Source organism: Xenopus tropicalis, chromosome 7 (assembly GCF_000004195.4).
Source record: "Xenopus tropicalis strain Nigerian chromosome 7, UCB_Xtro_10.0, whole genome shotgun sequence".
NCBI lineage: Eukaryota > Metazoa > Chordata > Amphibia > Anura > Pipidae > Xenopus > Xenopus tropicalis.
Window position 1 is genome coordinate 63,587,271 of NC_030683.2, and position 27,322 is coordinate 63,614,592.

General features: G+C 40.5%; 1 protein-coding gene across 4 annotated transcripts in view; it reads left to right on the forward strand.

The window, feature by feature from the left end:
* The first annotated feature begins 358 nt into the window (after window positions 1-358).
* Window positions 359-27,322, forward strand: part of ube4b (ubiquitination factor E4B) — a 92,383-nt gene continuing 65,419 nt past the window's right edge. For 2 of the 4 annotated variants that reach the window (XM_031906349.1, XM_018095832.2), the window contains exons 1-5: window positions 359-703; window positions 9,167-9,353; window positions 20,081-20,216; window positions 23,630-23,717; window positions 25,708-25,852. In XM_031906349.1, coding sequence (XP_031762209.1) covers window positions 680-703; window positions 9,167-9,353; window positions 20,081-20,216; window positions 23,630-23,717; window positions 25,708-25,852 — 580 coding nt within the window. In that variant the 5' untranslated portion in view covers window positions 359-679. The remainder of the gene's footprint in view (window positions 704-9,166; window positions 9,354-20,080; window positions 20,217-23,629; window positions 23,718-25,707; window positions 25,853-27,322) is intronic. The other 2 variants (XM_018095833.2, XM_004916027.4) reach the window with 2 other exon arrangements.

A 27,322-nucleotide genomic window follows, 5' to 3' on the forward strand; every position in this document is an offset into this window, starting at 1 on the left:
TTTGTAGGGCCATTACACACAGGCGTTTTAGTATGATCCGGTGCGGCGGCCGATGTCTTCCACCGCAAAGTAACATATATGTCAACGGACAGCTCTTGACGAATTTGGCAGCTTAAAAAAAGGGAGCTCAAATACATATGGTAGAACGCGTAAAAGAAACCGCACTGGAACGTTTACTAAAATGCTCGTTTAGTGTATAAAAGCCCTTAGAACATCAACCAGCAAACGAACACGTATTATAAGTTCAATTACATCCCCTGTTGCTATGGCTATTAAATTCGACAGAATTCTATTTTGCTTGACCTCTCCGCCTCTTAATAACCACGCCCTACCGTCCTCCCATTGGTTGTTTCTCGCTGGGTCGGTGTAGTCCTTCCTGGTGTCACATGAGCAATCTTGCAAGATGGCTTCTTAGTTGTTTTGATGAATAATCCTGTGTTAAGCGACAGGACTCGGTTTATTGTCTTTCTTCGGTTATCTAGTTCATCCTATCTTCCTTATAATAATATTTCGTGGGCTGACACGCGAGTGAAGCTTCGGAACTTTCTCTCTCTTCTTTCGTGCCGGGCATTTGCTTCGATAATGCAATATTGACCCCCAAAGGCCCTGTTTCTGATTCCACGTCGTTCCGACAGTTTTAAAACCGGGCCGAGCTTCTGCCACAATTAAAAGAAAAACAATGGAGGAGCTAAGCGCTGACGAGGTAAGATACTGGAGATGTAGTTGGCAAACCACGTAGGAGAAAAATATTGTTATTTTTTTTTAATAATATTAACGTAGTCTATATAACCCAGTACTGCGCCCTTGGAATTCAGCTTCAAATCTCACTATGTTTGCTTGGTGTACTTAAAACGTACAAAAGCAGATAAGTAATAGTTTGAATTATAATCAGGTGCTTTGATTAGCACAGAAATTAGGTACTTGACACACACCATGTGTAGTTTAGATTCTATTTATCTTTTTATTTTTTTGGTAGTCTATTGAATGATTTGCGGTTTCATGTCGGATTGTGGGTTTGATAATTGTCAATGAACTATACGTACACTGTGGCCCATTCTTAGTGGGTGCTGCACAAGTTTGTGATCACTGCAGGTGTCTTCCTTTTCCTGTCAGTGGGAAGCATCCTATGCTTATCTGTGATGCTTAGGGTTGAGTAGAGGTACAAAATGCCTGTACCTATGTAGTCTCTTGTATAATTTATACTGTTGTATATGAACAAAGGTAACAATAACACAAATAGCTGTAGTAGAAATGCTAATGCATGTGCAGTTAATTTGTCTTCACGTATTTTAAACCTAAAATCAGATTTGTTAAATCTGCGGCTTCAAAGAATAACTGCATATGTTATTAGTTTTAAAACAAATGTTAGCTGTATTTTCCCTTTAAGGCAAATTAAAATAGCTATAGACTTTTATAGATGCGGGATAGCTAATTAGAGGGCTTTCCATAGAGCAGTTTTTGCAAGTCATCAGAAACTGCTCTATTACACAGTCTTTTAAACAACAATTGGGAAAGCTGAAAGAAAAGTTCAGTGAGAAAGGTCATGCTGAGCAGAGTATTATTCAAAGCTGTAATGGGGGGGTCAACATTATTTATGAGAAAAGAGAGAAGGAAAAAGTACATACATATTTGTTAAATACCACATCATAATCACTATGGTTTCTTGTGAAATATTATCCTTACTTTTAAGGAGAAAATGGGAGAACACAGCACAAAGACCATTCACAATTAAACATTTTTCAGTAGATACTTGATATCATCATATTTCCAAGGCAAAATCGAATTTGTGTGTGAACAGACACCATGTCTGTTAGTGCACGTACACCAGTGATCCCCGAGCAGTAGCTTGTGAGCAACATGTTGCTCACCAACCCCTTTAATGTTTGTGGCCATTTTTTCCCCAAGTTTTGGAGGCATGATGACCATGTATACTGCTAAACAGAGCCTCTAGTTGTCTGCCAGTCCACATTGGGCTACTAATTTATCAATCTGATGCCTTATTGGTCACCTTCTAGGAAAGTTTTTGTGCTTGTGTTGCTCTCCAGCTTTTTTTTCATTGAAATATTGCTCATGCATAAAAAAGGTTGGGGACCCCTGACATACATCTTGGAGTGGTTGGGAGCGAAACTGCTTTTTTCTCTACTGGTGTTTATATGTAGGTAAAGAAACAGCCTGGTGTGGCATTAGCCGTGACTTCCTCTGTTTGGATGAAGTTACATAAACAGGTTTTAAGTACTGATATTAATGATAAAATACATTTGTCACACTAATATTACATAAATAAAACAAGTTTTTTTTCAGTATGTAATTTTGCTTTAAAGGGACAGTATACACCTCTTTTTAACATGGGCTAAATAAATATAGCATGTACCAAATATACATTTTGCCTATTGTTTTAATTGAGAAATATTTGTGGTGGTTTGCTTTTTTTCTCTTACTAAACAAGAAAATTAAACCAATTTCACTTCAGCACTTCCTGTTGCTTCCAGGTCTTCCAGAGCACAGGAAGGGCTGATAAAACAAATTACCTGTCCACTGAGAAGCTCTATAATAATGAGCTGTTTTACAGCTGCTGCTTAGAGAATGGAGGGATTTGGTTGTCTAAAGATACATAGTAAGCTCTGAACTGATTGCCCTGTTTATAAAGGTAAGGTTGGAGGATGTTCAGTATAAAAAAACAAAACTTTTTGATTTTTCTAATTGAACACGCCCTATTTATTGTGCTTATTTTTACCAAAGGGGTTTTTAGGTTTATACTGCTGCTAGTTCACCCTCACTGCAGTTATGTAGAGGTATGAGGCCTGTTATGCAGAATGCCTGGGACCTGGGGTCTTTCCGATTATGGGTCTTTCCTTATTTTGGATCTCCATACATTAATGATAGCAAAAAAATGTTTAAACTTTACATAAACCCAAGAGAATTATTTTACCTTGAACTAGCATAAGTAGTTGGAAGCAACTACAAGATTATTACAGAGAAAGGAAATCAATTTAAAAAAAATGTAATTTTTTTATTATAAAAATGGAGGTTATGGGAGAGGGCCACACGTAATTTGCAGGTTTCTGGATAATGGATTCTACACCTGTACTATGGATTGTATGTATGATGTTTAAAGCATTTGTTCCTGTCCTTCAGGACACCAAGGCACATTTGGGTCAGGGGTTGTAAATGTTTTTAAAGTTTACTTATTGTTCCACTATCTCATTGTGACAAAAAATGTGCTAGAAACATGTACCGTATATATGTAAATGCTGTACATGTCTCCAGCTCTTTCACTTCTCTGTGAAAGATTTACAGTAACAATACTGCCTGGATCCAGTTATTGTTTGAGCTAAGCTCATTCCTAGTCAAGTTTAGTAATCAACTAAAAAAAAAAACAAAATTAAAGGTTATTTAGATATGTGGAATGAAACATATAGCACATAAGTGACTCTTTTTTTTTTTTAACCTTCCCGGCTTCCTGATTAGCACCTGGTATGCTTGTCAGCCAGTACAAAAATGCTCAAAAATAAATGTAAGATTCTATTCTATTAATTTATTCCATATTACAAAAAAATAAAAAGGCTTCATTTTACCATGTTGAATCCCAGACATTTTTAAAGATGTTAATTTGTATTGGCACTATGAGAACTTTATAACATGGTTGGTTGTTTATGCACCTAGAAGATTTACAATTATTTTGTGGGGGTTTTCCGTGTAATATAATGTAAGTTGATATAGGGCACACATCTGCATACCAAATTATTATTGTTATTATTAAAATGTATTTAACACTGTTGCTTATAGTCGGATTTAAAATATATCACATTCCACTGAAATTATCTCAAAACATATTCTGCAGTGCTAAACAACAGAAAAGTGTGTACAGCAAACATACAAACAGGGCTGTGGAGTCGGTAGATAAATTCTCCGACTCCTCAGTTTCTGATACTTCCGACTCCACGACTCCAACTCCTCTGTTTTTAATATGCTAATGTATTTTATTCATCCAGGAAGGGGCACTTAAAACACAACTGAACTGATAATAAACTGATAGACAATTTTATCTATACTCCTACTCCTAATGATTTCCCTAGAATCCCATAGTCATGTTTAAAGTTTAAGCTAACATTACAGCTGAATTACAGCAGTTTTTCAAATGTTTTAAAGCTTCAGTCTTAAGGTGGCCACACACATGGCGATCTGGCGTCAGATCCGCCACACACCGTCAGGGCTGAAACAGCAGATAAGGAGGTAGAAACAATAGGATTTCTACCTTCTTCTGCCGATTCAGCCCCGACGGCCAGGGCCGGAACTAGGGGTAGGCAGAAGAGGCAGCTGCCTACCCGCTTGTCATTAGCGGCGGAGGCAATGACCGATCTAACCTCCCCGCCCCCCCTGCACCTCCTCCTGTGCATTGGCGCGCATGCGCCGTTCGGGGGGGGGGGGGCGGGGAGGTGGGCGGAGTTGGCCGACCGGGTTGCCTAGGGCGCCCGGTCGGCTTGGCCCGCCCCTACCGACGGCAGATTTTGGTCAGGCGCCTTCTATGGCGCCCGATCAAAATTTTCTAACCTGGCCGATCGGCGAGTCGGCGGATATCAGCAGCTTCCTGTGATATCGGTCGACTCGCTGACATGCCATACACGCACCGAATATCGTACGAAACGAGGTTTCGTACGATAGTATCGGTGCGTGTATGGCCAGCTTTAAACTATTGACTATCCATTCCCTTCACGTATACAAGTATTTCTAGTCCTGCAATTTTTTTTTACTTAATTAGTTATCAGTGAGAGTTAGGCTAGGTTCACAGTGGGCATTGTGTTCCCTGTAACAGAGGAACACGACGCAGTTTAACTGTGGGTTACGTCCCATTTAGTGAAGGATACAGTCAATGAAAAGCATGCCTCATGGTCACTCAACGTGTTCGTTTATGCACTGCGTGCATTGGGCTTTATTCTTATAGAGAAGTAATTAATTATGACGGTTTGTGAATTGGGACATTTAAACTTGCTTTATTTTTTTTTTTATTCCCATTTAAATTTAGTAGGAGTCGGTTCATTTTTTTCCAACTCCACAGCCCTGCATACAAATACTGATCAGTACAGGAGGTAAATGGCCTTGCAATAAACTGTAGATTACAGTGATTTTGAAGTGGCCATGCACATTTAGATATAATAATTTTACCAGCCTGTGTATAGTCTTAGGGGACCTAACTGAAAATCCCTTTAGGCCAGCGGTTCTCAACCTGTGGGTTGCGACCCCTTTCACAGGGGTTGCCTAAGGCCGTCGGAAAGCACATATTTCCGATGGTCTTAGGAATTATTTTATGGTTGGGGGTCAACACAACATGAGTAACTGTATTAAAGGATCACGGCATTAGGAAGGTTGAGAACCACTGCTTTAGGCGACAATCACATTGGCAAGTTGATGTGGTCCTCCCACTAAAGGGCCTGCACTGGCCCTTGTTGTAATCTGATATTTGGCCCAGTAGCTGTTTGGCTGAAACACTTAGGGGCACATTTACTAACCCACGAACGGGCCGAATGCGTCCGATTGCGTTTTTTTCGTAATGATCGGTAATTTTGCGATTTTTTTTTAGTATTTTTTGCGATTTTTTCGGCGTCTTTACGATTTTTGCGTAAAAACGCGAGTTTTTCGTAGCCATTATGAAAGTTGAGCAAAGTCGCGATTTTTTCGTAGCTTTAACACTTGCGCGCAAAGTCGCGCCTTTTTCGTAGCGTTAAAACTTAAAAGGCACGATGTTTCGCGCAAGTTTTAACGCTACGAAAAAATCGTGACTTTGCTCAACTTTCGTAATGGAAAACTCGCGTTTTTACGCAAAAATCGTAAAGACGCCGAAAAAATCGCAAAAAATACGAAAAAGTCGCAAAATGTTCGTTTCCAATCGGAATTTTTCCAATTCGGATTCGAAATCGTGTCTTAGTAAATCAGCCCCTTAATAATCCCTGTTCTTTATATGCATAGTCAGTTTGTAGTACTTAAAGGAGAACTAAACCACAATTAAAAGAATCAGGCAGAAATTATGTAATTCATTTTTGGGCTTCTGCACCAGCCCAGGGTAACCACAACTCTTAAGCAGTTAACATCTGTGCCTCTAACTTTGCCCCCAGTAGCTCCCCATCTTCTTTTCTGCTTATTCACTGCATATGCTCTGCATTCAGTTAACCTGAGTTTAGGTACCAACACAGTATATACTGTGTGAAACCTTATGGGTTCAGCTTCTCACAGATAGTAAAGAGTTAATTACCTTGATATTGACTAGAGCAATAGTACTGCCAGGACAGTAAATGGCAACAAGTTCATAAACTTGTTGCAAGACAACTTTGTCATAGGTTGTCAAGGAGCCAACCAGGAACCATGCTATATTGGATCTAGTGATCTCTAATGACCTGGAACGTATGGCAAATGTGCAAGTGGTTGAACCCCTGGGTAATAGTGACAATAATGTTATTTCATTTGATGTTTGGTGCAGGAAACAAATATACACTGTATGGTTACAGTGGATATAGAAAAGGCAAATGTGCTAAACCAGTTGCCTCAGCTCCAGCTAGTCAGTGGTTTACACAGGATATGGTGCTTAAAGGAGAAGGAAAGGTAAAAACATTAAAAAAAAAGTAAGCTTTATCCGAAAGGTCTATGTAAATACAGCCATAAGCACTCACAGGAACGCTGCACTGAGTTCTCTGTCAAAAGATTTGTTGTCTTTGTTTTCCTGTGCCAGAGACACGCAGCTCTCTTTTTTTCTCCCCCCTACCTCAACAATGCTAAAAACTCACTTCCCCCTTAGGAATGTGTGATCTGAGCCAATCAGCAGGAAGCTTCCTCATAGTCTTACACACTGAGCATGTACACCGGTCTTTGTGCAGGAGCGAGGCATTATGGGAACACTCTTTACAGAACTCAGCATTTGTTTTTTGTTTTTTTTACTATAAGCCTTTTGATCATCTGAACGGGAGAAATATGGGGAGACTTAAGGGCACTATTGAGAGAACTGAAGGTATGCCTGCAGCTTGAGATTAACTCTTTATTAGCCTTTCCTTCTCCTTTAAAGGTTAATGTAAACAAGGCACCTGGTCCAGATGGAATACACCCTTGGGTACTGAGAGAGCTAGGGTCAGTTTTTACAGTGGCCTCTGTTTCTGATATTCTCAGATTCTCATCTGGTATGGTACCTATGGATTGGAAGAAGGCTGATGTCATTCCTATATTTTAAAAGGGAGTAAGATCTCAGCCTGGCAATTATAGGCCAGTAAGTTTGACATCCATGGTGGGCAAGTTATTTGAAGGCTTGTTAAGGGATCACATACAAAATTATGTACTGGAAACGGCATTATGAGCAGTAATCAGCATGGCTTTATGAAGGACAGGTTATGTCAGACCAATTTAATTGCTTATTATGATGAGGTTAGTAAGAAGCTGGACAGTGGGGGTGCACTAGATGTGATCTATTTGGATTTTGCCAAAGTATTTGATGTGACTGCTTTCTAAGCTAAGGTCTATTGGTCTTAGTGAAGTCGTTTGTACGTGGGTAGGAAACTTGCTACAGGATCGGGAACCAAGGGTGGTTGTTAATGGTACATTCTTTACTTGGAGTAAGGTTCTCAGTGGGGTCCCTCAGGGTTCTGTATTGGGTCCACTTTTGTTTAACTTGTTCATAAATGACTTGCACTGTATCAGTGTTTGCAGATGATGCAAAACTCTGCAGCCCAGTCAATTCTATCCAGGATGTGGCATCCTTGCAGCTTGATCTTGACCAACTGGCAATCTGAGCGGCTAAGTGGCAGATGTGATTTAATTTGGATAAATGTAAGTTCATGCACCTGGGATGTAAAAATATGCAACCTACTTATACTCTTAATGGGACTGCACCAATCATAACCATAATGGAGAAGGACCTTGGAGTTCTTGTGGATAATAAATGTGGCTGATGCAAGCAATGCCAGGCAGGAGGTGCAAGGGCAGACAAGGTTTTGAGCTGTATTAAAAGGGGCATAGATTCATGGCAGGAGGATGTTGTTATTCCCCTTTACAGAGCACTGGTAAGGCCCCATCCAGAATATGCTGTTCAGTTTTGGTCTCCAGTGCTAAAACGGCCAAAATACTGACCATGTTGGGTTTGTTTACACTGGAGAAGAGGCGCTTAAAAGGTGACATGATAACTATGTATAAATATATAAGGGGATCATATAATAACCTGTCTAAAGCTTTATTTACCAGTAGGTCCTTCTAACGGACACGAGGGCACCCATTCCATTTGGAAGAAAGGAGGTTCCGTTTAAATATTCAGAAAGGATTTTTTACTGTGAGAGCAAAGTTGTGGAATTCCCTCCTCGAATCAGTTGTATCAAGAAAACCCCAGGTCCCGAGCATTCTGGATAACAGGTTCCATACCTGTACTAGTCTTCAAGAACAAATCCTTAAAATCCAACATAGCGATGAAAGCAATAAAAAAAAAAAAAAAGTATTGTACAGTGGTCAATTTAAGCCTTTGTATTTCCTGTTTTATGTACACAAACTAGCAATGCAGAAAGGAAAATGTAATCTTTTTTTTTTTTTAAATGCAATAAAATTACAAATATAACAAAAGTAATTATGTATTATATTAGTCTTTGTGGTAGTATAGCAAAATCTGGCAGGCAAAGCCATTTATACTCCGGTTATAAATTTTCTACATTAGGCAAGTATTATGTTACCTTGTAGTCTACTGCAGGACTCATATTTAATTAGGGTGTTTTTCTGGCTGAATCCAGCAACAAGATATTTTGTATTGGAGGCTGGAGAAAGATTGTTTTGAAAAAAAAAACAAAAAACTAGTCGCTCCGTGATAAATCTTCGCTATTGTGGGATACTAATCTCCCCGACATGCCATCCCGCCTACAAGAATGTAAATCGCCGGTGGGATGCTATACGAATTGCTTTGGTTGCCCAAAGTTGCCTCGCAATTTACATTCTTGCCGGTGGAATGGAGGATTAGTCGCCCGCAATAATGGGACTAATCTCCCCGTGTGCCACTGCTGTTAAGTGATTTAGAATATACTGTTAAAATAAAACTAAGAGTTAATTTTATAGTAGACCTCTTGAAATGAACTGTTAATTGAATGTGGGACTTTTGCATATAAAGCAGTGGAAACAATATATTTTGTTGATGTATATAATATATTTACAGATTAGACGAAGGCGCCTTGCTCGACTTGCTGGTGGGCCATCTTCCCAGCCCACAACTCCTCTTACTTCTCCACAAAGAGAGAATCCTCCAGGACCACCAGCAGGAGCACCAACACCTGGTGTGTCCCATCAGCTTGGTCTAAATGTACAGGGCATAACCCCAGCTACCTCACCTACAGGAGCAACAGGTATGTTGTTTATTACTATGCTTAGTTCCAAAAGAAATTCTTACCTGTTTCCTTTACTTATTAACTGTGGAGGGTTTACATGTGCTCTGCATATATTAAGAATAATACATGTAATCATAGCTATACTACCTTGTTTGCAAGAAAGTTTGGACACTGTATAAAATATAAAGAAAAACAAATCATTTAACCCTTTCACTGCCAGCCGTTTTGGACAAAGATGAACTTCTACTGCCAGACAGCTTTTGAACATTTTACACTGTTTCACTTTAGGGGCCTTTCCTCGGGGGGACTTTTAGTTTACCCAGGAAAACTATATATCGTTTTTTTCAGGACAACCTAAGCTTTCAAAATATGGTAGAATTTTTGTGTAATTCCAATTCTGTAAAAAAGATATAGGCTTCTAAATGTCTAAAAAATGAAAAAAAATATTTTCCATAATATAAACACATACACCAGAAACAAAAATTATTTTATGCATGAAAATACAACTGATTTGGAAAGTCCCATGTCTCGAAAGCGTCAATACCAAATATGTATAGTTTTTTTTTTTCAAAGGTGTTTATTTATGCATTTCTAACATATAACAACATGAAACATTGACATTGGTTCTAGAGGTGTGTTTTGTTCAGGATATATACAGTACATTGGTTTAGGTAGTCACTAGTGTCCTACTCAAGGTAATGTTCAACTTCTGTTAAAGACAGGGAGGATTTGGGGTTATCGGTGAGGGTTCAAGTTCCCCAGGAGGATCCTGTGGAGTTATTCCATGGCTTCAACCCATGTTCCCCATACCTTATCATATTTTTGGAGGCATCCCCTTGCTATATAGGTGAGTTGTATCAGTGGCAGAAGAGCTTTGAGTAGATCGAGCCAGCTGGCAATTGTCGGGGGAGATTGTGCCATCCATTGAAGAAGGATACTTTTCCTAGCATAAAACAGTAATGTCCTATAGAGGATGCGAGGTGCTGATTGGGGAATAATATCATCCACAATGCCGAATAGGCAAACCTTGGGATTGGTTATTTTAGGTAGGGATGTTGTGTTTTGGATGTGGTCTAGAATCTGATTCCAAAAGTGATGTATTTGTGGGCATGACCACATTAAATGAAAGTAGTTGGCCTCAGGGGCACCACATTTAGGGCAATGGGATGAGTTGCGGATTCCCATACGATATAGACGTAGAGGGGTCAAATGGAGCCTGTGTATGATTTTGAACTGGATTAACCTGTCTCTTGTAGAGATCAGATAGTCATAAGCCCTGTCTGTCGCTTCCTCCCAATCTTCCCTGTCTAGCTCCGGTATGTCTTGGTGCCAGGCTTTTTGAGCTGTGAGAAATGGAGACTGGAGGGTAGATAGGAGCAGGGAGTATAATGTGGTGATCAGTTTTTTGGAAGAGGGGTTTTCGAAGGGTAGTTTCGAGCTTCGTGAGCACAAAAGGGACTATGGTTCTCTGGAACTGGTGTCGGAAGGCTTGTTGGAGTTGTAGGTATGAGAACCAGGGTAGCAACTCTCCTGTGTCTGTATGTCTGATCTGGTCCCTAGGTAACAGGGCCCCATTGGTCACATCTCCCAGTGTACGTATGCCCCAGTGAGGCCACACTCGGTATGGGGCAATTAGTTGAAAATTGGGTAAGTAGGAGTTTCCCCACAATGGCAGGCCCGGGGACAGGATTGGGGGCTTCAGTTTGTATAGGTGTAGTATCTTTTGCCATGCTTTGTATGGTGTCACAATGACTGGGTGATTGGTTTGGATATCTGATAGTTTACGGAATGGGATATATTTCAATGACTCCATTGAGCTAGGGTTGCCTGTAGCGGAACATTGGGATTGGTAAGATCAGGAGAGAACCACCACTGGACATAGTAAGCCTGTGCGGCTAGGGAGTAAAATTGCCAGTGTGGAAGACCTAGGCCGCCCTCTGTAGTTGGTGCTCTAAGTTTGAAGAGTCGAAGGCTTTGGCTGCGTCAATTGAGACTATTGTGCGTGAACCTTTATTAGTGTGATTGGCATGAATATTGGTAAATAGCCTGCGAATATTTATATTAGTGGATCTGTTTGGCATAAAGCCTGTTTGGTCAGGCTCAATTAGTTCTTTGATTACTGATTTGAGTCTGTTAGATAGGATTTTCGCAAAGATTTTTGCATCCACGTTGAGGAGGGAGATGGGTCTATAGCAGCCGCACTCCAGTGGATCTTTGCCCTCCTTTGGGGATGACTACAATGAGGGCAGTGTTAAAGGAGCGAGGGAGTTTGTTCTTCTCTGTCGCATCCAGCAAGGTTTTGTGTAGCCAGGGGGAAATAAGTTCTGTAGATGCCTTATACCAGTCAGCGGGTAACCCATCTGGGCCTGGTGTTTTGTTGGGTTGGAGTGAGGTTATTGCCTCTTGTACCTCCTCTAGTGTGATGGGATTGTTGAGTTGGGCCCTAAGTAGGGGGGATAATTGGGGGATGGGAATAGTATCCAGATAGTTAGATAATTGCAGTGGGGTATAGTCGGCTTTAGTAGTGTAAAGCTGTTGATAGTATTGGGCAAAAATGTTGGTTATGTGAGCTGCTTTAGTGACTATGTCCCCATTCATGGAGGTGATCTTATTGATGGTGTTAGAGGGGGCTTGGGCCTTGGAGAGATAAGCAAGGATCTTGCCATTTTTTCCCCCTGATCAAATGTTCTCTGTGTAGCATAAAGCAGCTTTTTCTGTGTTAGTTTAATCCTGGTTTCTTCTAGTGCGGTTTGTGCCGCCCTAAAGGTACGTAGGGTGTCTGGGCCTGTATGGGTAGTGAATTCTTTCTCTGCTTCCGTTAATTTATTTTGTTTCTCCTCTAATTCCTCTTTTGCCTTTTTTCTGACCCCTTTAATTGCAGAGGTGAGAGCCTCTCATACTACATCTGTTGGGGCAGTTCCAGGGTTTAACTCCCAGAATTCTTTAAGGGCACTATCATTGGCTTCTTTAATACTTCCATGCGTTAGCCACAGGGGGCTAAGTCGCCATAATGATTTTACTGGGTCCTGTAGGAGATTTAATTGTATAATAAGTGGAGAGTGATCTGAGATTGCCCTAGGTAAGTATTCCACTGAGGTCACCCTGGGGAGGAGGTCAGAGGAGGCAAAGGCTATGTCGATGCGGGACAGGGTGTTCTGTGTAGCTGAGAAACAGGAGAATACATTTTGGTCTGGATATTTCCAGCGCCAGAGGTCGGTAAGGTTCATACCCTGTGCCCATAACGGAAATTTGGGTGTAGGTTGGGGACCTGGGGTCAATCTGTCTAAAGCAGGGTCTAGGATAGCATTGTAGTCTCCCATGAGGAGCATGGGGTCTGGCGGGAAGGTCATCAATTTACTCATTATATTATCTAACAAGTCTTGGTTGAATGGCGGAGGCACGTATACACTGGCTAAAGTAAGGGGTTGATTAAATAGGATACATGAGATCAGTATAAATCGCCCATAGTGATCGGTTGTTAGGTCTAGTATCTCCATTGGGATACCCTTGCGAATTAGAATGGAGACACCTCTGGCATGGGAGGAAAAGGTGGCATGGTAGGTATGAGCCACCCATGACCTCTTAAGTGCCATAAATCTTTGGCCCACCAGGTGGGTTTCCTGTAGTAGTAAGATATCCGGAGCATATTTTTTAACATAATCAAACATCAGTGCCCGTTTGAATTTGGAATTTAGACCCCTAATATTCCAAGAGAGTACTTTAAGCGAGCCCTTCATCTTGGAGATTGATTGATATTAGTGGAGAGTAGGGCAAAATACTTGTACTTAATGTACCAGTGTAATGTGATGTTACGCCTTTGAACCAAGACATACCACAAACATAAACATAACCATAACGAAACACAACCCCAAAAAAACCCAGCCCACCCGACCCGACCTGTAACTTGGCAGGTATTAATCCCTTAACCGAACTTATTTGAGACATGCTCACGGGGAGCGAATAGCTCACACGTACTAGTACAAAACAGAGAAGTTGCACAGGTTCCACTGTGCCAATGTTCACAAGTTCAGGGTGATTTCTTGTATGCCTTTGCACCACTGTTTTTAGGGCATTCCGGTGTCTGTGCCTTAAAAGGAATGTTCAGACATTTGTCGAGAAGGAGATGGGGGACACCCCAGGATTATGGAGATCATGACTCCAGAGGGAGAGGTGCCTATGTGTCCACCTATAGTAGAATGTGGTGGAAGTTGTTATGGCTTTCGATATAATAGCATGGTGTAGAGGTAGTACGCCTGGCGTTGCATGTAGTGTTAAGCGCTGTCAGGTAGCAGCGATGGCGTATCGATATGGACGGCTCTTTCTCCCGGTAGTATTAGCCAAAGGAATGTCAGTGGTATTGAGTTCAAGTGTTTGGCCCTGATAGTAGTAGGCAGTCTCGTCTGTCATAGTTGCAGGTTATGTTTGTTGCCCTTGCGTTCTGTTAGTTTTATCGATTGGGACTGGCTCTGGGTGACTGGGGCCCCCCAATATCTAGCCAGTCGCTGGCATCTTGCGAGGTCTGGAAGAAGAGGGTTCTATCGCCAGCTTGGACCCTCAGTCGTCGTTTGACTGCTATGAAGATACCTCGTTGACGCTGTAGTTCCGCTGAGAAATCTGGGAACACTGAGACTTTCTTCCCATCCACCATGACGTCTGGGCTTTGACGCACCGCCTGGAGTATTGCATCGCGATCTCTAAAGTTGAGGAGCCGGATTAGAAAGGGTCTGGGGTGACCACCCGGAGGGGGGCTCCTACCAGGCACTCGGTGAGCTCTTTCAACCGCATAAATTGTGAGAGGGGGGCTGATGGAAAGGAGTTTTTAAGCCATCCTTCTGCGAAGGCTTTTGGGTCTGCTCTCTCCGGGAGGCCCACGAGATGGACGCTGTTACGCCTCTGTCTGTTCTCATAGTCATCCAGTTTGTCCATGCAGGATTTGAGTTTTGTGTCAAGGCGGGCTATTGCAGGGGGAAGTGGGTTGCAGGTTTCTTCCAGAGTGGTGATTCTGTTCTCTGTTTCCTTGACCCGCTCATGCATGTTCTGTAGATCCGCCCGCAGCAGGGAGAGATCCGTCTTTACCTCTTCGAGCTTAGTGGATAGTAATGTTCGACAGTCTGTTATAGCATCCAGGAGTAGTTGAGTAGCAGCCTCTGGTTGAGGCGGTGGAGGGGAAGGTGATTTGCTCGGCTCAGTGTGGGCCTTTTTTGAGTCTGTGCCGTTTTGAGGGGGGGTGCCGTGCGAATTGCTCAAGTTTAGAGGATGTATCCGACTTTGTTTTCTGTGTCTTGCTGCCACCCATGTTGGGTGTGAGTATAGTAAACGCTAGGGTAAGTTAAGGATAAAGTATCGGAGACTGCCAAGTTCAGGATTGGGCACGCGGGGCTTGCTTCGGTGTAGTTATTTAGTTTGGCATCCCTGCGCCATCACCATTCTTTGCAACTTTGGCTTTAGAGATGTCCATTTCCAGCACTTATGTTCCAGGGTTATTGCAGTCGGTCAGGTAGTTGTTGTGGGAGTTATTTCCCACCCTGAGTTGGGGCTTATCAGTCTGTAGTCCTGCAGCCGGCTGGAGACTGTTTGTATTGTATATAGGTATCAGAGTCTGCAGGTTGTGTGCAGTAGCTGTTGTGCTACCTTGTGTCTTGGTCCCTTGCAGCCAGTTGATATATGGTAGGGTAGAGGCTTGTAAGCCTGTTGGTAACCAGATTGGGCTTCTGTGATAGTCTGAAGTTATCTGCCTTTTGCAGGTTGTGCTGAAAGGGCCCTGTGCTGATGTGGTGGGGCCTCACTAAAGGAGCTGCTCTGTAGGGCTTTAAGGGGTTAAGAGGGGAGCCCCAGGGGTTACAAGGTTTGTCCACCCCTCCTCTATCTCCCTGTGTACCTCTTTTTTGGTTGGCACGTTCACAGCGCCGCGTCCGGCAGTACCGCGCCGACGGTAGGCCTCCGGCGGGGATCGCAATCACGCGAGTCCCCCGGCTTCTCGCGTCTACTAGGCCGCAGTCAATTCTGGCTTTAGACAGGGCCAGGAAGCTCTGATTTTGCTGGAATAGGCTAGCGGATTGTTCTGTGAGCTGCCTGGATGAGGATTGGAGACTTTGCCCGGGTTGTGGTAGGTAGATGGGACCAGATTGAAGTTTTTCCCCTGGGAGCTCTCTAGGACACATCTGTGCTGTTAGCTGGCTAGCCACGCCCCCGCCAAGTATGTATAGTTTTATGGAGATTTTCACTTGTATAGGTCAAAAACTCCCAACAGTACACTACCAAATTTCCAAAGCACTGCTCCAGAAAGCTGCATACTTTAGATTTTAAGGTCACAAATTCCACTAACAGAAGGTTTATCCCAGAAATTTATACATTTTTAGAAAGAACAGATTCTGAGGAATAGGTAGAACTGCCTGTCTACTCCAAACTTCCAAGTCGCAATGCTTTCCTAAAGTTATTGGTTTTTAAAAAAATAACTTCAAAGCTTCCAGTCTATAGTATCTTATCTCCTACAGGTCATTAGGTACCAAGAGAAAACACCCTAAATATGAACGCCAGGGGTCCAGTGAACAGTTTGATGCCCAATATGTATAGGTTTACCTAAGTATGTGGCATGTAGGGGCCCCAATGTAAACATACCCCCATATGATCTGTCATTTCAGCTTCTGCAAAATCAACACATTTACATAATTTTGTGTGGGATAAAACTACAAAAAAGTACGCTCACCCCAGAAAGCCATGTATTTTTGGAAAGTACACATTTCCTGAAATCTAAAATGGGTACCCATGTCTTTCTACTCCAAAGTACCAAGCCGCAAAGGTTTCCCACGATTGACGATTTTTATGACATTTCCAAAAATCACCTCAAAACTTCCAATATTCATCTTATTTTCTATACGTCATTAGGTACCACGATAAAACACCCTATATATGAACCCCAGCGGTCTACTGAACAGTTTGATGCCCACTGTACATAGGTTTATCAAAGCACATGGCACTTAGAGACCCCAAAATATACCTTGTGAACACTAATTTCATGGCTTACCTTTACCTAATTCATAACCACATGGCAGATTTATGTGGGATAGAAACTGTAAAAATATAGGGTTACCCCTGAAAACCATATATTTTTGGAAAGTACACATTCTGACAAATCCAACATGGGTAAAGAGTCCTTTCTACACCAAAGTACCAATCTGCAAAACTTTCCTAAAGTTAGTGGTTTTATGACATTTCAGAAAATCGCCTAAAAATGTTGCAATTTGCCGCATTTATCTCACACAATTTCTTCCATACAAAAGCAAATCACCCCAAATAGGAACACCAGAGGTCCACTGAACAGTTTGATGCCCTATATGCATAGATTTAACAAACTATATGGTGTACAGGGGCACCCAAATAAAAATAGTGAATATGAATTTTCACATATGACGCTCTTGCTTGTGCAATTTTTGCTCCTGGTATGTGTATTACTAAACCATACATTTTCCAAAAGTACACATTCTGACAGAACAAAAATGGGTAAATACATGCTAAACAGAACGGTTTTTATGACATTTCTGAAAATCGTCACAAAGCTTGCATTTTACCTCATTATGTACCCCACATTTTATAACGTACGAACATGAAACACTCTAAATATGAACACCAGGGGTCTACTGGACAGTTTGATGCCCTATATGCATAGATTTACCAAACTATGCGGAGTACAGGGGCACCCAAATGAAAATAGTGCATATGAATTTTCACGAATGATGCTCCGGCTCGTGCAGTTTTTGCACCCGGTATGTGTATTATGTGCCATAAGACCCCCTAACAGTACGGAGACCCTAGAAAACCATACATTTTCCGAAAGTACACATTCTGACAAAACAAAAATGGGTAAATACATCTTTCTACTGCAAACTACCAAACTACAAAGCTATGCTAAACAGAATGGTTTTTATAGCATTTCTGAAAATTGTTACAAAGCTTGCATTTTGCCCTATTATGTAACCCACATTTCAAAACCTACCAACATAAAACACCCTAAATATGAACGCCAGGGGTCTACTGAACAGTTTGGTGCCCTATATGCATAGACCAAACTATGTGGTGTACAGAGGAAGCCAAATTGAAATACAGCAGACAAAATGTCCATGTGCAAGACAAGTAATAAAGAATAATATGAAATGAAATAAAATCCCCCCAAAAAAACAAAAATCAATGTTTTGTTTTGTTTTTTCCTAGTGATACCTGCAGAGAGAATCACAGTTTGAGTATTCTGGCTTGGGCAAATTAGTTTTACAGACAAAGTCAAGCGAATAACCACTATCCATAACTGAGAATGCAATAAAATGACTGAAAATGCACCAAAATCACAGAAAATGTAATAACAACACCAAAATAATACACAAAAAGGTATTGCGCAGTGCGTTTATCGAATACGCTATCCGCAATGGCAATAAAACATTTTTTTCAGGCAAGAATAAAAACGATGCGATAAAAAAATTACAAAATTGTGTGTGTGTAACGCATGGCAAAATGTGTTTTGTGTGTGTGTGCGAGTAAGAGTGAGTGCTGTGAATGTGTGCAACCCCCCCCAAAAATGTATAGTGTGTGTGATTGTGTGTTTGTGTGTGTGTCTGGCACTTCAGGTCATGAAGCTGGAGATCGCTGGAGGGACACAGGAGAGACGCAGGCACAGCAGCTGCACTGAAGAATCTGTGAGTGGGCGGAACAGGAAAGGGGGGGGGGAGCAGAGGGGGAAGCACAGGAAGGGAGAGGGAAAGCAGAAGAAAACAGACAGGTAGGAGCTACATGCTGGCTTTTTCTATGGGGCCCCTGGGCGTTCACGCCCCAGGGACCTCTAGTTACCCCCCCTGTGCTCGTTTCCTAGGGGGCTCTTTACCTTGCGCTCGTTCCCTGCACTCTGATTAAGTGCCGAGTGCAGAGAACGAGCGCAAGATAAAGAAAACGTAGCTCCTACATGCTTGGCGCTTAACATCTTTTTATGCCAGCACGTAGGCGCTACGTCGTTGGCAGAGAAAGGGTTAAACTCCCAAAAGTTTAATTCTAGCAACATGTTTCAAAAAAGTTGGGACAGGTGCATGCTTTCCATTGCATCTTCTCTTCTTTTAACAAAAATATTTAAATGTTTGGGAACTGAGGAGACCAATTGCTGCCATTTTGAAATTAAACTGTCCCATTCAAGTCTGATAAAGGATTTCAGTTGCTCAACAGGTCTCCTTTGTCATATTTTTCAGTGGGTGACAGATCTGGATTGCAGACAGGCCAGTTTAGCACCTGGGCTTTTTTTTTTTTATCTAAGAAACTATGATGTTGAAATATGCACAGAATATGGTTTGGCATTGTCTTGCTGAAATAAGCAATTCCTTCTCTGGGTGGCAGCATATGTTTCTCCAAAACCTTTATATATTGTTAACATTATTATTATATATTATTATAACAGCATTAATGGTGCCTTCCCAGATGTTGCAAGCTACCAATGCCACATGCAGTAATGCACCCCCATACTATCACAAATGCTGGCTTTTGAACTGTGTGCTAATTAGCTGGATGGTGGTCCTCTTTAGCCTGAAGAATGCAGCACTAATGATTTCAAAAAAGAATTTTACATTTTGATTTCGTCAGGCCACAGGACAATTTTCCACTTTGCCTCAATCAATTTTAAGACATAAATGAGCTTATGCCCAGGTAGTGTTCTGGATCATGTTTGTTTTTTTCAAGGTAACTTGCATTTGTGGATGCAGCAACAATCTGTGTTCACAGACAGTAGTATGTTTTTTTTTTGTTTTTTTTTACTATTCCTGTACCCATGCAGTGATTTCCACTAAAGAATTGTCTGTTTTCAGTGCACAGCCACCTGAGGGCCGGAAGATCACAGCCATCCAATATTGACTTTTCATTTTGTCCCTTGTGTACAGAGATTACAGGGGTAGTTGACCTATAGTATAGTATACTTGTAGTAAATTAGTCTGTCTTATTATTAGCAAATGTTCAGTTGGCCTTCATTTTACATTTTTTCCATAGCAAGCCGGTAGCTGTTGAAATTTCAAACTGAAGAAGTGGTGGTAAAAAAGCTTTTTTTTTTTTTTTTTTTTTTTTTTTTTTAAAGATCAAATGCAAATTGTCTTATGATAAAATCCTGTAAATTACATACTTAGGGGCCTATTTATCAAAGTACGAATTGGCTCCGAATACAAAAAAAATCGTATTTTTTTTTCTAAGTTTTCGTACCTTGCATATTTTCGGATTCATTCAAGCTTCGGTATCGTGACTTTTCTTGGGCCGGGTTGCAGCTGCAGAGTGCCATTGAGTCCTATGGGAGGCTTCCAAAATCATGCACAGAAGTATCAAAGTCAGAAAGGTTTTCAGGCCGTTTATGATTGTTCGGATACAAAAATTTTTTGACTTTCATATCGCCAATACGATATTATCATGACTAATACAATTTTTTCGTAAGCATTTTTGTGACCTTTGCGATCATCAGAAAGTATCCTAATCCGAATTTTACCCATTTCTGGATTCAAACTCATACTTTGATAAATCAACCCCTTAGTGTTGCTTATCCTTAAAGGAAAACTATACTCCAGAATAATTACGGTCCTCATATACGGGCCGGTTCTAGCTGCCAATATCTGTCCCTTAGACCAGTGCTTATTGATGCCATCAATTTTAATCTTTCTGGACATTAGCTCTGTCTGTCTATCTAATGTGTATGTGTTTTTTTTTTTAATATATAAAGATGTCCTTTTATCTCATAGGGGTTGCCCATAGAAGTCATAGCAGTGAAGGAGTCAGTTCATTAAGCAGTTCACCATCAAATAGCCTTGAAACTCAGTCACAGTCTCTTTCTCGGTCACAAAGCATGGACATTGACAGTGCAGCAGGTGAAAAAAGGTAAGCCCAGTTTCATAAATAATGCCACATATTATTGTATGTAAGGTTTGATACATCTCTTGAAAACGTATTTGTTCCTATAAAGTTTTTGTAAAGTTTTAAACGTTTACAGCCAACTGTGCATTGCGTGCATTTTTGGGTGTTGCCTACACACAATTCATAAATTAAAATCAGTTGATATAATGTTAGCTATATGATGAATACAGAAATTGCTTTAAAAATATTCTTGCTGCTAAATCAGACAGCAGATGGAAGGGGTACCTATGGGTGCCACTATGTAGCCAGTGGACCGAGGTCCAGTACCTAGGGCAAAATCACACCAAAATACTGGTAAAATTGGAACATGTCACTATCCCTTTAATATCCAAGAATTTCTTTAAATAATAGATTCTCTTGTACTAAGGGCTTTATTAAGATCCGGTGTTGTCTTAGGCGTTAGACCACAGCCAACCAAGCAGAACTTTTTTTTTTTAAGCACCATCACTCACAAAGCTGTTTCAAACCATGTCAGAGAGACACTGGTTAGTAGTCGGGGCACCTCCCTTAGAAAACATGCCTGACACTTTGGTTTATATAGGCATAGTGACATGTTTCTGTTGGAACATGGAATATGTCACCTATCCCTATGATAAATCAATTATTTCCTTAAAAGAAAGGTGCCAATTACCAATTTTAATATTTTTTTAACCTGCAGAAGGTTTCCAGTGAGATGCAAAAAAAATATCCCACCAATATGCACACTTAGCTGTGCTATGCTTGTTTTTTACACTCAGTAGTCAAGACACTCATCATTGCAGAAATCTATGTGTTTTGTTGCCAAGCTTCATATAAAAAAATAAAACAAAATCGTAAAAAGATAAAACCTTTTTGACAAAAATAAAGGTGCATAAACACTATCTGAGCTCTCAAAAATTATTTATTTTTTAAACATGCATACTTTATTCCACAGATTGAAAGGAATGTTAATTGACTGATTCTTTGGTTTAAAGGCCCTCTGTTTTCCATAGTGGGTGGCCACAGATTTCCAGGAACCATCACTTCACAATGGCAAAAAGCAAGGGATGGGTTAAATGATTCTAACAGGGTTTGGGTTGCTATGAATCCGGCATCATGGTTTTCTTCTCAGATACGAGGAATCTTTTATGTCTAGGTTTAAAAAAAAAAATAGAGTAAGGACAGCGCTCATTGACTTTTACATAAACCCAGCTTTTAGTTGGGAATTTTTACATTTGAGTTTTCCGGACACTTGGGGCTGATTTACTAATATGTGTTTTTTTTTGGCCTTCAAAGTTGTATAAACTCGACATGGTATTAATTCGAATTAAACTCAATCATTGTTGTATTTATAAACTGTTGCGATAATGCTGTTACGAAAATGTCGTGTTTGTTTGAAATTCAAAAATGTATTAAGCCTTGAAACAATGTGTGAAAACAATGATGGGATTAACTTCCCCTGCCACTATTCTAAACCTCCATAGAACTCAATGGTACTTGACAGATCAAACCTGCAGAATTTTTTCCAAAATAAAGTTAACTAAATGTTAATAAATTACAAATTCTAGGAGTTATTTTTAAAAAAAACTCTACTTTTTTGGGGAAAATTTCCCAAAAAAATGGTAAAAATGTAGTACTGGCGAAAACCCATTTGTAAATCTCTTTTTTTTCTACTTTTTTTTTTCTCTAAATTGCTTAGTAAATGTGCTCCTTAATCTTCTCCCCCCTACCCTATCATTAGTTTGACTGATTAAGCCGCATAGATACTAAATGAAAAATAGACAAACGCTGTTTAAGACAACTAACCTTTATTACATTTGGAAAGTGAATGGACACATGTAACAAGCAAACATATGTTTTTTTTAATAAAAAGTTTAACTTGATTAAAAAATAGTTAAAAAAAAAAAAATCAAATTTCAGAAACCCTAATTTTAATTTGAGTTTTAGTGGAGAACTCCAACTGTGCAAACTTAAATTTAAATGTGTTATGTGCTCCATAGTGTTTATGCATCTTATATAAGCCCAGCTGAATAAGCTTATGTCAAAAGGGGGAGGGGGATTTGTCTATCTTATAAATTTACAATAGAATAGAAAGTACAGAAATTTTCAATTTAATACATGCAAGTTCTTCTAAATAGAAAAGTACCCCTTATTCTGACTCCAATTGCTGTGATAATGGCTGAGTTTCCCCTGAGACCCCTCTCCCTGGGCCTGTATGGAGCTGGGCACAACCACTGTGAGCAATCTTTGCCAGATAGCAGAACTCACCAGACACTTGGAATCCACAGGTTCTTTATTTGTTGTGGGTAAACAAATGTTGGATTGGATTAACAAATGCTGGAGGTTAAAAGGAATATTGCTTTCCTAACCCCTGGAGTAACTCCTCACACATGGAAAGCAGGAACAGGAATGGTATGATGGGAGGAACTGATGTCACAAATAAGGAAGGGGATGGGAGGGTATACAGACTTAGAAATAAACAACTTGCAATATGACCTTGGCCACTAGGTGGCAGTATAACAATGAATATGCATATAAACCGTTTAAAGGAAATATAACACAAATTTTTTAAGTAAAAAAGCTATTCTAACCTGCACCAATAACTGCCCTATCCTGCAAACCACTTAGTATTTTAAATGCTTTAATAAAAAATACCTGCTAAAACTTGGCTTCCTGTCAATTGAAGTACGGCGATGCGGCAAAGGAAGGAGCTGCATCCACTATGTGATGATTGATTGATCGAGCCTAGCCTGACTCCTTCCTATACAGAAAGAAGGCTAGGCTTGATCAATCGATCGTCGCATAGTGGTTGCTGCTCCTTCCTTCTCCGCATCGCTGTACTTCAATTGACAGGAAGCCAAGTTTTAGCAGGTATTTTCTATTAAAGCATTTAAAATACTAAGTGGTTTGCAGGATAGGACAGTTATTGGTGCAGGGTAGAATAGCTTTTTTATTTTAGTGTTACTGTTCCTTTAACATACTTTAAACATAATACACAAATATTAACTGCTGGGGCAGCACACCCCTATATGTGTTGGTGCACATAAAGATGCAACCACTTGTAATGTGCAGGTTGACAAAAAGTCGACCCGCACATTAGCAAAACCTGCTGAGCCTCGGTATTTACAGTCTCCTGGCCGCCCCTCTTTGATGTCACAAATGGGGCTCACAGGTGTGAATCTATATATAGCAACATCTGGAGGCAGAAGCATGGCATAGCAAGGTTGACGGTTTTGGGCAGTCCTACACATCACTTGCAGCCACCAAACATGCCAAAACAATGAACTGATTCATAACATTACATATAGAGCTATTTTCTGAAACTTTTATTGCATATTGGTGTTTGGGAGCTTTCCTGGGAATGAAATCATAAGCTTTAATGAAGTTATTGACTTATTTAATAAACAATTGCTTTGCAGCATGTCCCAGGTGGATGTGGACTCAGGAATTGAGAACATGGAGGTTGATGAAAATGACCGCAGGGAGAAAAGAAGCCTTCCAGATAAGGTGTGTCATTAAATATTTTTGTCAATAATTTTTATGTGAATTGCTGAAATTAATACTTTTGCAAAAGCTCTTGGCCACCATGCCTATGATTTAATAGTGTTAATTGTATTTTATATATTAAGGGGTGCTCCGCTGGCCCAGGAAGTTTAAATCACAATGTCATGGTGCCATCTTAACTTGCTATTTGCGGTCATCCCTATGTCAGATTTAGACATGCGCAGTACCAATATATTAGGTATGCCCCAGGGCTTTTTTTTTGTCCTTTTATTTTGATAATGTTACCAGTGAATAAATATACCAGGACACTGTCCAAATACATGGAGATTATCACTTCTTGTGTGACCCTTAGTTTTACTCAAAAAGATCCAGTGCGGTGGGAAATCTGTCTGGCACAGGTCTCCATATCACACGTAGAAAGGAGTAGACAACATCAGACAATCTTAATTTGTATTTGGGGAGAGTTCCCTTTTTTATTGTGTTTTACTATGTATAGTGCACATAATATTCTTCTTAAAGGAGTGGGTGCCCTCGTGTCCGTTGGAAGGACCTGTCACCTCTTAAGCGCCTCTTCTCCAGTGTAAACAGACCCAACTTGGCCAGTCTTTCTTCCATACCCTTTACCAGCTTAGTTGCCCTTCTCTGGACCCTCTCTAATTCAATAATGTCCTATTTAAGCACTGGAGACCAAAACAGAACAGCATATTCTAGATGGGGCCTTACCAGCGCTCTGTGAAGGGGAAGAATGAATCTATACCCCTTTTAATACAGCTCAAAACCTTGTTTGCCCTTGCAGCTGCTGCCTGGCATTGCTTGCTACAGCCAAGTTTATTATCTACAAGGACTCCAAGGTCCTTCTCCATTATGGATTTGCCTAGTGCAGTCCCATTAAGGGTATAAGTGGCTTGCATATTTTTACATCCCAGGTGCATGACCTTACATTTATTCACATTAAATCTCATCTGCCATTAGCCACCCAGATTGCCAGTTGGTCAAGATCCTGCTGCAAGGATGCCACATCCTGGATAGAATTGACTAGTCTGCAGAGTTTTGTGTCATCTGCAAACACTGATACATTGCTTATAATACCCTCCCCTAAGTCATTTATGAACAAGTTAAACAAAAGTGGACCCAGTACAGAACCCTGAGGGATTTATTTATTCTTACATTTGAAAGCACAGCACCCTGTTCTATTTTTATTAATATTTTTAACTAAAATGGAAAACCTATACCTTCAAAATGAATACTAAACCAGCAGATCATTTATCTAATTATAAGCTACCAATAAAAAAAAAAACTTACCAAACTAGGATATATACATTAGTACATGTTGCCCTTTTATATCTTTAACCTTGAGCCACCAATTTGCAATGGTCCATGTGCTCCCTCAGAAACCACCTAGAGAAAATAATTCAGTACTAGCTGCAACAGGAGTAAAAGGCAGTGCTCTACCCATTCATTTGCTGATGTAACCTAGTATATATTTGTGCCCTTTGATTGTGTGTGAGCACACTGAATTATATGAGCCAAGGAGTGGGCTTTAGGACTTAAAATTCTATTAATCATTATCCAGTGGCACAAGCTACTAGAAAAGTATATTTTTATGAAAATGGATTATTTAGACAAAGCAGTGTTTAAGCTTATGGGCTATTTTATGCAATGTATTTTTAGAGACCTATAATTACCATGGATGATAACATTCTAGACGTGTCATCCACTATTTACTTTGAATGGCAAAAGCCTGAAACCTAAATAAACAGGAGCTGATAGGCAAAGGCATAGAGATCATCCACACAATCTGTTGTTTACAGTTCTAACACATCATCTGCCCACATGTTCCGTATAGGATTTTCAACTTACTCCATTCTCTAAATGTGTTGGAGTCATGCACCAAGGACACAATAGTTGTTAGCATTTTAGAGGGTGTGTTGTTACCTGAAAATGGTTTGGTAAAAGATTAACCATCTACCTTTCCTTCTCCCACAATTACCAGGAGCCCAATTTAGGGTCTGAGGTATCAGAGGAACAAACTTTGCAGCTGGTCTGTAAGATCTTCAGAGTTTCCTGGAAGGACAGAGATAGAGATGTAATCTTTCTGCAGTCTCTCTCATCTCAGTTCAGTCAGAATCCAAAAAAAGGTACATCTTTCTGTGGACAGTTGTTTATAATGATAATATTGTAGGTGCATAGGCAGATTCAGACCAAGTGGGGACTTAGTTTGTAGTCTGTATATCCATTGGCATTCTTTCCGTAACAGCATTCTGTCAATATCACCCTTCCTGGCCCCTAACTTTACTCTCTCTATGCCAAAGAATGAAATGGCATCTGACTGATGAAAATCTCGTATGTGTTTAGCCAATGGTGTGTCTTTCTTATGTACGATCGTGCCAATATGTTCAAGGACCCTCTTTCTGAGTTCCCTGAATGTCTTGCCCACATACATCTTGGGGCAACTGCATACTCCAATGTAGATCACACCTGGGGTCCGACAGTTAATAAATTGTCTTATTTCATATATTTTCGTAGAGTATGGGCTCTGAAAATTCTTTCTGGGGCTCAAGTATTGACATGCCTCTAATTGGGACACTTGAAAGAGCCTGTCGGGGGGCTCAGAAAATGTTTCAACATAATGGCTGTGTATACTAGGATATCAGACAGGCTCTGGGACCTTCTAGCTATCAAAGATGGTGTCTTTGGTAACACCTTTTTTAAATCACGGTCACCCTTAAGGATATTCCAAAATTTGCCCAAAATAGATTTTATCTTCCACCATTGATTATTATACGCCCGATACATCTTATCTCCCGAGATTCTTGTTTCTCACCAAAGTTTGTCTCATGTAGGAGTAAATCTCGATCCATGTTCAAGGCTCTTTGGTACGCCCTTTTCAGGCACCGTCATCCTTAGAAAATCGGATTTATCACCGCGCCACACTATCATGACATTATCGATGTAGTGTTTCCACATGGCAATTTTGGATAGAAAGACCTCATATTCAGGGTCCAAGGCTAATTGAGACTCCCACCAGCCTAAAAACAAATTCGCATAGCTCAGTGCGCAGGCATTGCCCATTGCTGTACCTTTTTACCTGGTGGTAGAACTTGTTGTCAAAAAGAAAATAATTATGGGTTAGGATAAAGTAAAGTAGCCTAACCAAGAAACATGCCCGTTTCTCATCATAAGTGCCAATAAGCCACTGTTTCACAGCCTGCATGCCCTTAATGTGAGGTATACTAGTGTATAGCGCCTCAACATCAATGCTGGCTGAATGACAATCTTAGCTTATTTCCAAGTCCCTAATTTTGTGGATGGCTTCCTTAGTGTCCTTCAGATATGAGGGCAGGGACACCACTAGGGGAGCCAAAAAGGAGTCTATATATTTGCAGGCATTTTCTGTAAGTGAGTTATTTCCAGAGATGATGGGTCGTCCACGTATTGGTTTTACTTGTTTATGTACTTTGGGTAGACAGTAGAATGATGCAATTGTCAGATGTTGATTATATAGAAAAGTATACTCCTGAGTCAATATCACCCTTTCATATCTGGCTTCCTCCAGCATGCATTTTAGTGAATCCAGGTACATAATAGTAGGGTTTGACTTAGGTATT